The sequence below is a fragment of the Chamaea fasciata genome, unplaced genomic scaffold (assembly GCF_029207755.1).
Source record: "Chamaea fasciata isolate MVZ Bird 193981 ecotype frontalis unplaced genomic scaffold, bChaFas1.0.hap1 SCAF_26, whole genome shotgun sequence".
Taxonomy (NCBI): Eukaryota; Metazoa; Chordata; class Aves; order Passeriformes; family Sylviidae; genus Chamaea; species Chamaea fasciata.
In genome coordinates this window covers 2,900,994-2,915,846 of record NW_027094111.1, presented here as the reverse complement: position 1 = coordinate 2,915,846, position 14,853 = coordinate 2,900,994, and the positions used below count along the sequence as shown (strand labels likewise).

The window sequence follows — 14,853 nt, the reverse complement described above, 5'->3', positions numbered from 1 at the left end:
TGCTGCAGGCAAAGAACCTTTATTGGCTTCAGGGCACTCCCTGCTCGGGAGAATCCAAAGGTTTTAAAAGGGGAGGCAAAGCCCTGAGGGGTCTGTGGGGGTTTCCCAGCACCAGCCACTGTGCATGTCAAGGCCTTGGGATCAGGTACCTGCTTGGGTTCTCTTGGGTTCCTTGTCTGCAGTGGTCTCCTCCTCACATTTATCACTCAAGTTACTTTTTCTTAGGTTTGTCACTTGGATTTTTGTCCTTTTTTAGGTTTGTCGCTTGGAGGTTTCTTTCACTCGGACACGCAGGCACCGCTTGCTGCACCAGCTGAACCCAGGGCAGCTGTCAGCCCAATTTTGGCACCAAGAGAGAAACCTGCAGCTCCTGCAAAGACAGAACGAGGTGTGAAGTCCCAGGAGCATCGAGGCTGCCGGCTGAGAGAGCGAGCACTGGGCACAGTCAGCCAAGGACTCGTCCTGAGCAGCGAGAACCCCGAGAGTTCAGAGCAATTCAGAGCAGTGAGGAGTTAAAGGGCTGCTCTGGCTCTAAAGCCTGTGTTCGCTGCCATGCAGAGGAAGCCCAGCTCCCCGGCCCTCCCCACTCACCGATCGACTGCAGCACGGCCACGGCGCTGCCCGCGGCCACTCCCCCGCCGTTGGCGATGGCAGCTGCCGACATCATCTTGGCAGCGATGGAGCCGGCGGCGATGCCGGCTCCTGTGAACCCCAGCGCGCCGATAGCCACCGGGAGGCCAATCAGTGCCACGCCTGCAGGGAGGACAGAGCAGCGTTAGGTGCTCTCTGTAACCCACATCTCCCCCTGCCACCAGCACCTGAACCGGCCTCCCCAAAAGCACCCAGGGACCAGAGCAGGGAGCGAGGGCTGCGGGTGCAGGACGGGGACACCCCATGGGCGGCAGGAGAGGAACAGTGTGCAGGGCTGCAGCAGCGGGGGCCGGCAGAATTCCAGGCAGGGGCCGGTGCTGTCCCTCCTCCACCCCACCTGCACCACAATTCTCCCCAGCCCTGCTACGTGCAGCCCCCAGCCCAGCCCAGGACCACACAGGGCCGAGACAGGCCAGTGAACCCGAGCACTGCTCATCCAGTGCCAGACTCTCACCTGCTCCCACTGTGGCTCCAATGGCAGCTCCAATGGCATTCCCATTATTCCCTGAGAAGGAAAAAAGCAGGAGGGCAGGAAGGAGAGCAGCACGCACAGCAAAGCTCCCCCGAGCAGTGGTGAGCACTCTGTGCCAGGCAGAGCAGGATCCCAGAGCCAGCAGTAGCTCCTCCAGCCACCCCCTTCCTTTATCTCCCCCAGCCCCTGAAGACCCCTGGGGAGAGGCCCCTGCTGGGGTGGGTCCCACTGCCCCTCCAGGCTGGGAGGAAAAAGAAGTGGCACAGCCCAGAGTGCCCACACCCCCTGCCACACCCACCACACCCACCAACCCAGAACAGCAGGGGACACACGGCATGTGGCAGCCCAGTCTGACACCTGCATTGCTCAAATGGCGCCTGCGCCCGCAGCCACCCCGAAGATCCTCGTGTTTGGGGCTGTGGCCAACCCATGTGTGCCTCGGACCCAGCGCACCTCACTGGCTGGAGGGTGCTCAGGCTGGTGTTTTGGAGGGTGGCTGCCCCTAGTGGGTGATGGGATGCTCCAGGATGCAGTTGAGTCTCAGTACTTAGGGCTGGGGGGGGCACTTGGAAATCTGCACCCCAGTGTCTCCCCAGACTGTGCCAGAGAGTTGGCCTGCAGTGAGCTCTGCTCCCTGAGCACATCCAACCCCTTTCTGCCCTCCCTTTCCACCTCTGGCCACTGCTGCCACTGGACACAGGAGTTGTTGCCACAGAGCAGACACCTGCCTGCACAGCCCCTGATGCCCTCAGCCCTGACCCCGACCCCAGCAGGTCCTGGCTCTTCCCTCCACATTGGGATTGATCCCTTTCCCACAGTTTCAGCACATTCAGACCAGTGAGGTGTTCAAGGGCTGCTTTGTCTTCAGAGTAAGCCCAGGGTACAGCCCCGTGTTCCCACCCAGAGCAGCCCAGCTCCCTGCCCTTCCCACTCCCCAATACAGAAATACACACCTTCACCATCCCTGGTGTGATCCTTTGCTGCTCCTGCTGCAGGGAGGACAGAGCAGCGTTAGGTGCTCTCTGTGACCCACATCTCCCCCTGCCACCAGCACCTGAACCGGCCTCCCCAAAAGCACCCAGGGACCAGAGCAGGGAGCGAGGGCTGCGGGTGCAGGACGGGGACACCCCATGGGCGGCAGGAGAGGAACAGTGTGCAGGGCTGCAGCAGCGGGGGCCGGCAGAATTCCAGGCAGGGGCCGGTGCTGCCCCTTCCCTCTCAGCAGCTCCCCAGGCAAACCCAAACGCTGCTCATCCCATGCCAAAATCTCACCTCCAACTGTAGATCCAATGATGAGAACAGAGACGATTGCAACGGTGACTACTCCTCCACCTAACGTGAAAAATGGCAGAAGGGCTGGAGTGTGGGCACTAAAGCTCCTCCCGGCTGGAGCCCAGAGCCCTGTGCCAGGACAGGGATCCAGAGGCAGCATCAGCTCTCCCAGCCCTGCAGCCTCCTTCAGCCCTGCAGACGCCCGGGAGGAGAGGGGAGAAGGGACAAACCCCAGGGTCTCCGTGCCCCCCCGATCTGTCTCACGTCAGGGCCCATGTCCCCCACCCCACGAGCCACCCAACTTACCCATGGTCGGCTGGCTGTGAGCGAGGGTTGCGATGAGTCTTCCTAAACCTGGTCCTTTGGGAAGGAAGAACAGGAGTTTTTTTCCGTGAGCGGCAGGTGGGGTCAGCAGCTCTTTGCTGCCCTTCACGACCGCCCCCGGCCACCCCGCTACCACCCAGGAGACGCCGACCCCCTCCCCTCACAAAAAGAGACCCTTCAGCCCCAGCCCCGGCTCTTGCCCAGCCCAGGGCTCTGTGGCCGCTCTGCCGGTGCAGCGATGTGAGCAGCCCCCGTTATGTCCCCACCTCAGGGAAAGGGACCCCAAACATCCACCGCGGGACCGCGGCAGCCCACGCCAGCAACCTCTTGTGTGTCTGTTGTGCTCTGAGATTCCAAAGTCAGCCGCAAAGATCGAGATCGGGAGGGTGTGCCCGGACAGCTGATTTCCGAGAATCCGAAACTGCTCGCTCAGTTTCTGTTTCTTTTCCTCTAGATGATGCTGTTTCTGTTAGAGCGGGGCTGGGGCGCTCGCGTTCTCGGGGGCGGACCCTGGGAGTGTCCCCGCAGGGAGCCCTTCCACCCCGGACGGGAGGTGTGGGAGCTGCTGGGGAAGGAGGCGCCGGGCCGGGGGCTCCTCAGACCTGTGCCGGGGCTCCTGTGCCTTCACGGGGCTTTTCCACATGGGTGAAACCCCGCGGTTCTGGCCAGGGCCCCGGGCAGTCTGGAGAGCAGAGCTGCAGCCCCTCCACCTGCCTCGTGTCCACCGGGCAGCCTCAAAAACCAGCCAAAGCCCCACTCTGCACCGCCCTTTCTCCTGCTCCCTGCACCCACACAACTCCTTCCCCTGCGCCCCTGCAGCCCCCAGGACCCCCAAACTCCACGTCCCCACATCTGTCCATGTGCCAGAGCAGTCGGTTCAGCCTGGGGCACATGGTGCCAGTGTAGGGGGCACCCACCTCCCACACCCCCATGCCCCTGCCCACCTCGTTTGCAGGCCCAGGAGAAGGACACGGGACTCTGCACCATTCCCAGCCCCTCCCCACGCAGCAGCTCTGGACAGGGAAGGCTGGAGGTGCCTTTACCCATGGGAGGAGGGATTCAGCTGAGAGCTCAGAGGCTCGAGACCCTAAGGGGACTGTGGGGGCTTTCTCATCTCCAGCACAGCTTGGCCATGGCACGGTGACAGAGGGGACACACCTTGACTTCAGTGACCTTCCCAGCTCTAAATCTGTAGCTGGAATGGGACAAAGGCAGGTACAGAGAGTGTTCCTGGGTTCCCAGGGCTGCCCCCTCTCAGGACAGGGCAGCCAGGGGTGTGTGGGGGCCTGGCTGTGGGCAGGAGGGACACAGTGTGGCCGTGACTCAGCACCAGGAGCCGTGGCCACACATGCTGCAGCTCCCTGCAAGAGCCCCTGAGTGCCAAATGCAGCCTCACGTCACCAGCCCAGCTCAGTGGATCCCCAAGACACAAACCATTGCTGTGGGGCACAGCATGACACTGCCATGCTCCCCCCAGGGTGCTCCTTCCAGAACCCCAGGAACTCCCACATGGCTTGTCCTCAGGGATCCCAACCTGAGGATCCCTGACATGGCTCCCAGGACTCAAGACAAGTCCCCAGCCCAGCAGTAGTGGTGGGGGAGAGCGTGTCTGGCAGGACCAGCAGGCCTATCCCACCCCAGATCAATCCTGAACCCGAGGCTGCAGAGATGCAAACACTAATATAAGTATGAAGTCCCTAAGGTCTATGGTTTTATATTCAAAACATCTCACTGAGGAGGTCCTTGATGCTCAGCCACTGACACCGCTGCTCGCTCAGCTCCAGGGAGTGTTGCACAAATGCAGAATGGGTTTTGAAGTCATAAAGGCTCAAAGGAACTCCAGCAGCTTGGATCCCTCCAGCCAAAAAACTGAAATATCCCTTGGACATCACATTCCCAAAGCTGATGGATTTGCAGTAGAGATTTCAGCTTTTATTAGAGAAACAAGACCTGGGATACCTGACTTTCACTTGCCAGATGGGAGAAAGGAATTTATGACAGTGAGACAGTGAAGTTAGTCAAAGCTTTACACCCCAAATCTCAACATGAAACCCAAGAATATGATTTTAATCTTGGCGGGTCCAAGTGGATGTGGGCAGCACAAGTCACACACCCCAGCTTGGGGGTCCCAAGAGAATCCATAGCTTTTAAAAGGGGAGGCAAAGCCCTGAGGGGTCTGTGGGAGTTTCCCAGCACCAGCCATTGTGCATGGCATGGCCTTGGGGTCAGGTACGTCCTTGGATTGTCTTGGATTCCTTCTCTGGAGTTGTCTCCTGTTTTTTGTTACCCAAGTTACTTTTTTCATGCGTTTGTCACTGGAATGTTTAACATTCCAGGTTTGTTACTTGGAGGTTTTTTATTTGAAGGTTTGTCACTCGGAGGTTTGTTATTCGGGGGTTTGTCATTCGGAGGTTTCTTCCCCTTGGACAGCCAGGCACCGCTTGCTGCACCAGCTGAGCCCAGGGCAGCTGTCAGCCCAATTTTGGCACCAAGAGAGAAACCTGCAGCTCCTGCAAAGACAGAACGAGGTGTGAAGTCCCAGGAGCATCGAGGCTGCCTGCTGAGAGAGCGAGCACTGGGCACAGTCAGCCAAGGACTCGTCCTGGGCAGCGAGAACCCCGAGAGTTCAGAGCAATTCAGAGCAGTGAGGAGTTAAAGGGCTGCTCTGGCTCTAAAGCCTGTGTTCGCTGCCATGCAGAGGAAGCCCAGCTCCCCGGCCCTCCCCACTCACCGATCGACTGCAGCACGGCCACGGCGCTGCCCGCGGCCACTCCCCCGCCGTTGGCGATGGCAGCTGCCGACATCATCTTGGCAGCGATGGAGCCGGCGGCGATGCCGGCTCCTGTGAACCCCAGCGCGCCGATAGCCACCGGGAGGCCAATCAGTGCCACGCCTGCAGGGAGGACAGAGCAGCGTTAGGTGCTCTCTGTGACCCACATCTCCCCCTGCCACCAGCACCTGAACCGGCCTCCCCAAAAGCACCCAGGGACCAGAGCAGGGAGCGAGGGCTGCGGGTGCAGGACGGGGACACCCCGTGGGCGGCAGGAGAGGAACAGTGTGCAGGGCTGCAGCAGCGGGGGCCGGCAGAATTCCAGGCAGGGGACGGTGCTGTCCCTCCTCCACCCCACCTGCACCACAATTCTCCCCAGCCCTGCTACGTGCAGCCCCCAGCCCAGCCCAGGACCACACGGGGCCGAGACAGGCCAGTGAACCCGAGCACTGCTCATCCAGTGCCAGACTCTCACCTGCTCCCACTGTGGCTCCAATGGCAGCTCCAATGGCATTCCCATTATTCCCTGAGAAGGAAAAAAGCAGGAGGGCAGGAAGGAGAGCAGCACGCACAGCAAAGCTCCCCCGAGCAGTGGTGAGCACTCTGTGCCAGGCAGAGCAGGATCCCAGAGCCAGCAGTAGCTCCTCCAGCCACCCCCTTCCTTTATCTCCCCCAGCCCCTGAAGACCCCTGGGGAGAGGCCCCTGCTGGGGTGGGTCCCACTGCCCCTCCAGGCTGGGAGGAAAAAGGAGAAGTGGCACAGCCCAGAGTGCTCACCCGCCCTGCCGGGACACACGGCATGTGGCAGCCCAGTCTGTCACCTGCCACCAGCACTAGATGAATCAGAGTTCATAACAAACCCACCCACTGCTTTGCCAGCCCCTCCCTGTGCAGGAGGAGAGAGAGCAGGCCTGGAAACACTGTCCACTGTAATCGCTCCCTGGAGCACAGGCAATCCCAAGGCGCTCAGCAGGTACCCGGGCCCCGACTGCACACCCACCATCACTACAGCCCCACCTGCAATGCACTTTTGCTTTCGGGGCACCTATCATCCCAGCACATCCCCAGCTCTTCAGAGGGTGGCCAAACTGCTGGGGCTTCCGAGTGCCTACCAGGCTGCCTGACTGGGATCTTGGATCAGGCATCTGCTTGGCTTCTCTTGAGAAGTCACGGAGTATGACAGACTGAACGAGGTCAGAAAAGACCTTTGAGACCATCAAGTCCAAAGAGCAATTGGACTCTATGACCTAACACCTCCCCGTCAACTACACCATTGAATGAGTGCCACATCCAGTCTCTTTCTAAACACATCCTGGAATGGTAATTCCACTCCCTCCTTGGGTAGATGATTCCAGTGACTAACCAGTCTTTCCGTGAAGATTCTTTTCCTCATGTCGAACCTAAACTTCCCCTGCACTTTACCTGGACTAGCCTTATCCTTGGATTTGTCACCGGGACTTGTCTCCTCCCCAGATTCCTCATCGGAACTTGTCTGCTTCTTAGGCTCATCACCAGGATTTGTCTCATCCTCAGATTCCTCATCTGAAATTGTCTCCTTCTTGGGTTCCTTGTCTGGAGTTGGCTTCTTCTTGGACATCTTGGCAGTCTCCTGCACTGAGTGACAGCAGGATAGATGTCAGCCCAATTTCGGCACCAAGAGACAAACCTGTAGCTCCAGACCAGTGCTACCCCTCCCTCACAGCAGCACCCTGAGTGTCTCTGCCCCAGCACTCGCAGCCCCCCATCCTGGCAGTGAACCCGAGTGCCAAACCTTTACCTGCTCGAGCAACTGCTCCATTGGCAGCTCCTTTGCCTCTGTCTCACAGCTAAGAGGGAAAAGGCAGGAGCGCAGGAGGGAGAAGAGGAAGAGGAAAAGGAAAATAAAGAGGACAGGAACGTTCCGAGGGAAGGGCGCAGTGCTGCCCGTGCTGCTCATTCTGCCCACAGTGCCCACCTGCCCTCCGCATTGCTCGCCTGCCCGCAGTGCCCACCTGCCCACGGCGTTGCCCACCTGCCCACAGTGCCCACCTGGCCGCAGCGTTGCCCACCTGCCCACAGCATTGCCCACCTGCCCGCAGCATTACCCACCTGCCCGCAGCGTTGCCCACCTGCCCGCAGCGTTGCCCACCTGCCCACGGCGTTGCCCACCTGCCCACAGTGCCCACCTGGCCGCAGCGTTGCCCACCTGCCCACAGCATTGCCCACCTGCCCACAGCATTGCCCACCTGCCCACAGCATTGCCCACCTGCCCGCAGCGTTACCCACCTGCCCGCAGCGTTGCCCACCTGCCCGCAGCGTTGCCCACCTGCCCGCAGCGTTGCTCACCGGCTCGCAGTGCCCTGTGGACTGGAACGGTCCTGATGATCACCCTGGGGCCGCCCCGTCCCAGCCACGCCTGGGAAGGAGTCAGAGCGTGAGTCTTTATTCGGGAGGGTCAGATACAGCAAGGAGGGTGCGGAACAGAGGTGGGGGTCCCAGCCGGGGCATCAGGGAGGTCCCAGAGCGTGGGGTCACAGCAGACAAGTGCCAGGGTCCCGGTGTGTACCGGGGGGGTCAGGGCATGGCAGCCGAACCCCATCCCTGTTGGGAGCCTTGGTGGCTGTCGTAGCTTAACCCCAGCCAGCCCCGAGCACCTCACAGCCGCTTATCACCCCCACCCCTCCACCCCGTGTCGGGATCAGGGAGAGAGTGGAAAGGTAAAAGCCTGAAAACTCGTGGGTTGAAATAAACAGTTTAATAAGGAAAGAAAAGCCGTGCACGGAAGCAAAGCTAACCCAGGAATTCATTTCCTGCTTCCCGTGGACAGGGAGGGGTTCAGCACCTCCAGGAGAGCAGCACCCCGTGGGAAGAGAAACGCCATCATTGCAAATATCCCCTCCTTTGTCCACTCACTTTATGTCACACGGTCTGAGATATCCCACTGGTCACTTGGGGTCACCTGTCCCTGTCAGGTCTCCTCCCAATCTCCCCCACACTCCCAAATCCCTCCCCAGCGCGGCCGTGTGAGGGGCAGGAAAGGCCTTGGCCCTGGGCCAGCTCAGCAATAACAAAACACCTCTGTACCATCAACCCTGTGCTCGGAACAAACCCAAAGCACAGCCCCAGAGCAGCCCCGGGAGGAAAATCACCTCTAGCCCAGCCCCAGCACAATCACCAACAGCTGGGAAGAGTCCTGAGGAAGAGGAAGTGACATCAGCCCAGGGCCACCCAGCTGACCTGGCCAAAGCATTGGGCCCCCACCATCCCCCCTAGCAAGGGGGAGCACTCCACGGAGGAGCAGATCCCCCAGATCTCACCTCCATGCTGCCATCAGGTGTCCCCACACCCAGGGCAGTGCAGGCAGCGGGGCCACACAGGGCACCCCTGGTCCTGGACCCTGCCCCCGTGGCCACCCCAGGCCCTGGATATGCTGCTGGCACTGCCCTGGGACGCCAAAGCTCAGAGTGCTGGGGAAATTCTGAGCTGCCTTGTTTACCAACACTGTTGCATAATGCATGCATTTGAGGAATGTAATAGAGAGAATACAGGAACTGAAACTCAGCTGAGTCTGGGATGAGCCCTGAGGTCACACATGGGGCACGGCACGGGACACACAGCACTTGTCAACCCAGCCTGTCGCCTGTCACCGGCACGAGGTGAACCAAACATAGTTTATAACAAAGTCATCCAGTGCCTGGACGGAGTCAGTGGCCATGGTGAAGACCAAGATTGCACAGGGGCTGTGGGGAGCACCTCCTGCCCACCCCCAGTCCCATCACTGGCCTCTGCCCGGTGCAACCCAGGCACTTCCCGTACGGCCCCTGTGCCCGCAGCCACCCCGGAGCTCCTCGTGTTTGGAGCTGTGGCCAACCCGTGTGTGCCTCAGAGCCAGAGCCCCTCAGTGGCAGGAGGATGCTCATGCTGGTTTTTTGGGGTTTTGGCTGCCCTTTGTGCGTGATGGGATGCTCTGGGGTGCAGCCAAAGCTGACTGGTTTGTGCTGTGGGGCACGTGGAAGGCGGCACCCCAGGAAGGGCCTCCCCAGACCGTGCCAGGGAGTAGGCCTGCAGCAAGCTCTTCTCCTTGAGCACACCCAACCCCTTTCTGCTCTCCTTTCTGCTCCTGGCCACTGGACACAGCAGTTCTTGCCACGGAGTAGACACCTGCCTGCACAGCCCTTGATGCCCTCAGCCGTCACCCCTACCCCAGCAGGAGCTGGCTCTTCCCACCACACCGGGCGCTTCACCATATTTTGGTTGGATTCAGACCAGTGAGGTGTTCAAGGGCTGCTTTGGCTCTACAAGAATCCCAGGGTACAGCTCCGTGTTCCCACCCAGCACAGCCCAGTTCCCTGCCCTCCTCACTCACCGATACTGAAACTGAAGCCATAATACTTGAAATTCATAGAGAAGTCGATGGTCTCACCCTTTATCAGTGCTGCAGGGGGGACAAAGCAGCGTTAGGGTGCTCTCTGTGACCCACATCTCCCCCTGCCACCAGCACCTGAACCGGCCTCCCCAAAAGCACCCAGGGACCAGAGCAGGGAGCGAGGGCTGCGGGTGCAGGACGGGGACACCCCATGGGCGGCAGGAGAGGAGCAGTGTGCAGGGCTGCAGCAGCGGGGGCCGGCAGAATTCCAGGCAGGGGCCGGTGCTGCCCCTTCCCTCTCAGCACCAGCACAAGCGAAGGCAAGTGCTGCTCATCCCGTGCCGAGCTCTCACCTAAAGCTGCAACTCCAACGAGGAGTCCCGCAAGGAATATAAAGGGACCTGGAAAAAAGCATAAGAAGGAAAATGACCGAAGGGCAGGAGTTTGAGCACTAAAGCTCGTCCTGGCTGGAGCCCAGTGCCCTGTGCCGGGCAGGGCAGGAGCCCGGGGGCAGCAGCAGCTCTCCCAGCCCTGCAGCCTCCTTCAGCCCTGCAGACGCCCGGGAGGAGAGGGGAGAAGGAACAAACCCCAGGGTCCCCCCACAGCCCACAGTCCCACTGCAGGTCGCGTTTCCCTGACCCCCAAGCCCCCCCAAATTACCCATGGTCGGCTGGGCGGGAGCAAGTGCTGTGATGAGTCTGCTCTAAGCCTGGTCCTTGGGAAAGCAAGAACAACATTTTTGTCATGGGCGGCAGGTGGGGCCCGAGGGGTTTTGCTGCCCTGCACGATTGTCCCCAGCCACCCCTCTCCCACCCAGCTGGCTGCCCCCTCCCCTCACAAGAGACCCCTCAGTTCCAGCTGAGGCTCCTACCCGGCCCAGGCCTTGGTGGCTGCTCTGCTGGGGCCGTGATGTGAGCAGGCTCCCCATTATTGTCCTCCCCTCAGACAAGATGTGATGTCCCCAAACACCCACTGCGGGACCACGGCACCCCAAGCCAAAAAAATCTGACGTGGCTATTGTTCTCTGAGGGCTCAATTACTCCAAAAAGGTCCCACCAGAGAAAACAGGTTGGGCAGATGACTTCCGAGAATTTGAAATCGATCACTCAGTTTCACTTTCAGCTTAACTCTTGATGCTGCCTCTGCTAGAGCAGGACTGGGGCACTCCCAGCCTCGGGGGTCGGACATTGGGAGTGTCCCCGCAGGGAGCCCTTCCACCCCGGACGGGAGGTGTGGGAGCTGCTGGGGAAGGAGGCGCCGGGCCGGGGGCTCCTCAGACCTGTGCCGGGGCTCCTGTGCCTTCACGGGGCTTTTCCACATGGGTGAAACCCCGCGGCTCTGGCCAGGGCCCCGGGCAGTCTGGAGAGCAGAGCTGCAGCCCCTCCACCTGCCTCGTGTCCACCGGGCAGCCTCAAAAACCAGCCAAAGCCCCACTCTGCACCGCCCTTTCCCCTGCTCCCTGCACCCACACAACTCCTTCCCCTGCCTCCCTCCACCCCCCACGACACCCAAAACTCCACATCCCACATCTGTCCATGTGCCAAAGAGCAGTGGCTGAAGGTTGGTGCAGCTGGGCCAGTGTAGGTAGGGGAGCACCCACCTCCCACACCCCCATGCCCCTGCCCACCTCGGTGCAGTCACTCAGCAGCACATCACTGGGTCTGCACACAGGCAACAGAGTTGCTGCTCTGTGTCACCCCACAAGACCCCAAGCATTGCTGTGACCCACCACTGTGGCAGCCACCACAGCCATGCTCCCAAAGAATGTTCCTCCAGCACCCCAGGAGTTCCCGCAGGGCTCATCCCCATGGATCCTGCCCTGAGGAGCCCAGACACGGCTCCCAGGACCCAAGCCCAGTCCCCAGCCCTGCAGGAGCACTGGGGCAGAATATGCCTGGCAGGACCAGCAGCCCTGTCCCAGCCCAGATCAGTGTGAGTGGGTGTCCTGAGCCCGAGGCTGCACAGATGCGCCCACTTAAGCCCGGGGGCTCTGCCCGCCCTGCAGTGCAGTGCCATGCTGCCCTGAGGATTTGCTGCAGCACTGCCGGGGTCCCAGGCACTGCCAGCACTGTCAGGGGTCAGTGGGAGGCAGCCCCTGGCAGCGCAGGGGGACAGGGAACAAGGCTGCAAACGCTGCCTGCTGCAACCCCTTCCTGGAGCACAGCAAATCCCCAGGTGTGGGGCAGGTACCTGAGCCATGACACACACCAAGCATCACCACACACACCCACACCTCCAATGCACTTTTATTAAGCTTTCAAAGCATTTATGGCTCAAGGCAATCGAAATGTGTTAAAGTGGCAGCTGGGCATCAGCGGCAGCTTCCCAGTTGCTGCAGTGGGACGACATGAATCAGGCTGCTTGGAAGGAAGCAAATCTGCTTCTGATCACTGGTAGTGGTAATCAGGAGTTGTTTTCTTGCCAGCATGGCTTTGGTTGCTGCTTGAAGGACGGTCCCCTTGTGTTTCTGCTAGAAAGACAGGAATGTCATTTTCCAGAAGCATCGAGGCTGCCTGCTGATGGACATGCACCAGTCAGGGACAGGCAGCAACATCTCTCCAGCAAGAGTCTCCTCAGTCTGTGCCAGAGAGTTGGCCTGCAGTGAGCTCTGCTCCCTGAGCACATCCAACCCCTTTCTGCTCTCTCTTTCCCTGGCCACTGCTGCCACTGGACACAGGAGTTGTTGCCACAGAGCAGACACCTGCCTGCACAGCCCCTGATGCCCTCAGCCCTGACCCCGACCCCAGCAGGTCCTGGCTCTTCCCTCCACATTGGGATTGATCCCTTTCCCACAGTTTCAGCACATTCAGACCAGTGAGGTGTTCAAGGGCTGCTTTGTCTTCAGAGTAAGCCCAGGGTACAGCCCCGTGTTCCCACCCAGAGCAGCCCAGCTCCCTGCCCTTCCCACTCCCCAATACAGAAATACACACCTTCAGCATCCCTGGTGTGATCCTTTGCTGCTCCTGCTGCAGGGAGGACAGAGCAGCGTTAGGTGCTCTCTGTGACCCACATCTCCCCCTGCCACCAGCACCTGAACCGGCCTCCCCAAAAGCACCCAGGGACCAGAGCAGGGAGCGAGGGCTGCGGGTGCAGGACGGGGACACCCCATGGGCGGCAGGAGAGGAACAGTGTGCAGGGCTGCAGCAGCGGGGGCCGGCAGAATTCCAGGCAGGGGCCGGTGCTGCCCCTTCCCTCTCAGCACCACCAAAAGCAAAGCCAAATGCTGCTCATCCCGTGCCGAGCTCTCACCTAAAACTGCAGCTCCTATGGCGGCTCCCAGGACGATTAGGACCGGAACTGTAGGTAAGGATAAGAAGGAAAATGACCGAAGGGCTGGAGTGTGGGCACTAAAGCTCGTCCCGGCTGGAGCCCAGCGCCCTGTGCCGGGCAGGGCAGGAGCCCGGGGGCAGCAGCAGCAGCTCTCCCAGCCTCAACCTCCTTCAGCCCTGCAGACGCCCGGGAGGAGAGGGGAGAAGGGATAAACTCCAGCGTCCCCGTGCCCGCCCTCCCCAACTGGCCCACTGCAGGTCCCTCCCGCTCGACCCCGCAAGCCCCCCAACTTACGCATGGTCGGCTGGAGAGCGAGGAGAGAGAGCTTGCGGATGAGTCTGCTCTAAGCCTGGTCTTTTGGGAAGCAAGAACAAGATTTTTATCGTGGGCGGCAGGTGGGGCCCGAGGGGCTCTTCTGCTCTCTACAGTCGTCCCCAGCCAGCCCTGTCCCACCCAGCAGGCTGCCCCCTCCACTCACAAGGGACCCTTCAGTTCCAGCCCAGGCTCCTGCCCGGCCCATGGCTCAGTGGCTGCTCTGCTGGTGCAGCGATGTGAGCAGCCCCCCGTTATCATCCCCCTCTCAGAGAAAGGGTTGTGTCCCCAGACACCCACCGCGGGACCGCGGCTCTCCAGGACACCAACCTCGGCTCTTTCTATTGTGCTCTGCACAGCCGAGGGCTGCAGCTAAAATGCTATTAGGGTGTGACCGTTTGGTCAGCTGATTTTCCAGAAGTTGTAGCACTGATTTTCAGTTTCACTTTTCCTCTTGATGTCGCTGCCTCTGCTACAGCAGGACTGGGGCACTCCCAGCCTCGGGGGTCGGACATTGGGAGTGTCCCCGCAGGGAGCCCTTCCACCCCGGACGGGAGGTGTGGGAGCTGCTGGGGAAGGAGGCGCCGGGCCGGGGGCTCCTCAGACCTGTGCCGGGGCTCCTGTGCCTTCACGGGGCTTTTCCACATGGGTGAAACCCCGCGGTTCTGGCCAGGGCCCCGGGCAGTCTGGAGAGCAGAGCTGCAGCCCCTCCACCTGCCTCGTGTCCACCGGGCAGCCTCAAAAACCAGCCAAAGCCCCACTCTGCACCGCCCTTTCCCCTGCTCCCTGCACCCACACAACTCCTTCCCCTGCCTCCCTCCACCCCCCACGACACCCAAAACTCCACATCCCACATCTGTCCATGTGCCAAAGAGCAGTGGTTGGTGGTTGGTGCAGCTGGGCCAGTGTACGTAGGGGAGCACCCACCTCCCACACCCCCATGCCCCTGCCCACCTCGGTGCAGTCACTCAGCAGCACATCACTGGGTCTGCACACAGGCAACAGAGTTGCTGCTCTGTGTCACCCCACAAGACCCCAAGCATTGCTGTGACCCACCACTGTGGCAGCCACCACAGCCATGCCCCCCCAGAATGTTCCTCCAGCACCCCAGGAGTTCCCGCAGGGCTCATCCCCATGGATCCTGCCCTGAGGAGCCCAGACACGGCTCCCAGGACCCAAGCCAAGTCCCCAGCCCTGCAGGAGCACTGGGGCAGCACATGCCTGGCAGGACCAGCAGCCCTGTCCCAGCCCAGATCAGTGTGAGTGGGTGTCCTGAGCCCGAGGCTGCACAGATGCGCCCACTTAAGCCCGGGGGCTCTGCCCGCCCTGCAGTGCAGTGCCATGCTGCCCTGAGGATTTGCTGCAGCACTGCCGGGGTCCCAGGCACTGCCAGCACTGTCAGGGGTCAGTGGGAGGCAGCCCCTGGCAGTGCAGGGGG

General features: G+C 60.9%; 2 protein-coding genes across 17 annotated transcripts; both read right to left on the bottom strand.

The window, feature by feature from the left end:
* On the bottom strand, window positions 1–14,052 carry LOC136301321 (interferon alpha-inducible protein 27-like protein 2A). Of its 7 annotated transcripts, none has more exons than XM_066204275.1 (7): window positions 13,746–14,052; window positions 13,398–13,457; window positions 13,083–13,130; window positions 2,077–2,112; window positions 1,106–1,156; window positions 592–753; window positions 1–370 (listed from the first exon to the last, which is right to left on the bottom strand). In XM_066204275.1, the coding sequence occupies exons 2-7, from the start codon at window positions 13,399–13,401 to the stop codon at window positions 279–281; spliced, it is 393 nt and encodes a 130-aa protein (XP_066060372.1). In that variant the 5' UTR covers window positions 13,402–13,457; window positions 13,746–14,052; the 3' UTR covers window positions 1–278. The 7 variants fall into 7 exon arrangements, 5 of the variants coding, with proteins under 5 accessions (XP_066060372.1, XP_066060371.1, XP_066060373.1 ...); XM_066204274.1 differs by having other exon boundaries at window positions 13,716–14,050; XM_066204276.1 differs by lacking the exon at window positions 13,746–14,052 and adding an exon at window positions 13,582–13,709.
* Window positions 4,642–8,805, bottom strand: LOC136301320 (interferon alpha-inducible protein 27-like protein 2). 10 transcript variants are annotated; one of them, XM_066204265.1, is made up of 6 exons: window positions 8,785–8,805; window positions 7,794–7,883; window positions 6,911–7,097; window positions 5,965–6,015; window positions 5,451–5,612; window positions 4,642–5,229 (listed from the first exon to the last, which is right to left on the bottom strand). In XM_066204265.1, exons 1-6 carry the CDS (start codon window positions 8,788–8,790, stop codon window positions 5,021–5,023), a joined length of 705 nt encoding a protein of 234 aa, XP_066060362.1. In that variant the 5' UTR covers window positions 8,791–8,805; the 3' UTR covers window positions 4,642–5,020. The 10 variants fall into 10 exon arrangements, with proteins under 10 accessions (XP_066060362.1, XP_066060364.1, XP_066060365.1 ...); XM_066204267.1 differs by lacking the exon at window positions 8,785–8,805 and adding an exon at window positions 8,617–8,664 and having other exon boundaries at window positions 6,911–7,102; window positions 7,774–7,883; XM_066204268.1 differs by lacking the exon at window positions 8,785–8,805 and adding an exon at window positions 8,617–8,664 and having other exon boundaries at window positions 7,814–7,883.
* Window positions 14,053–14,853: the final 801 nt, after the last annotated feature.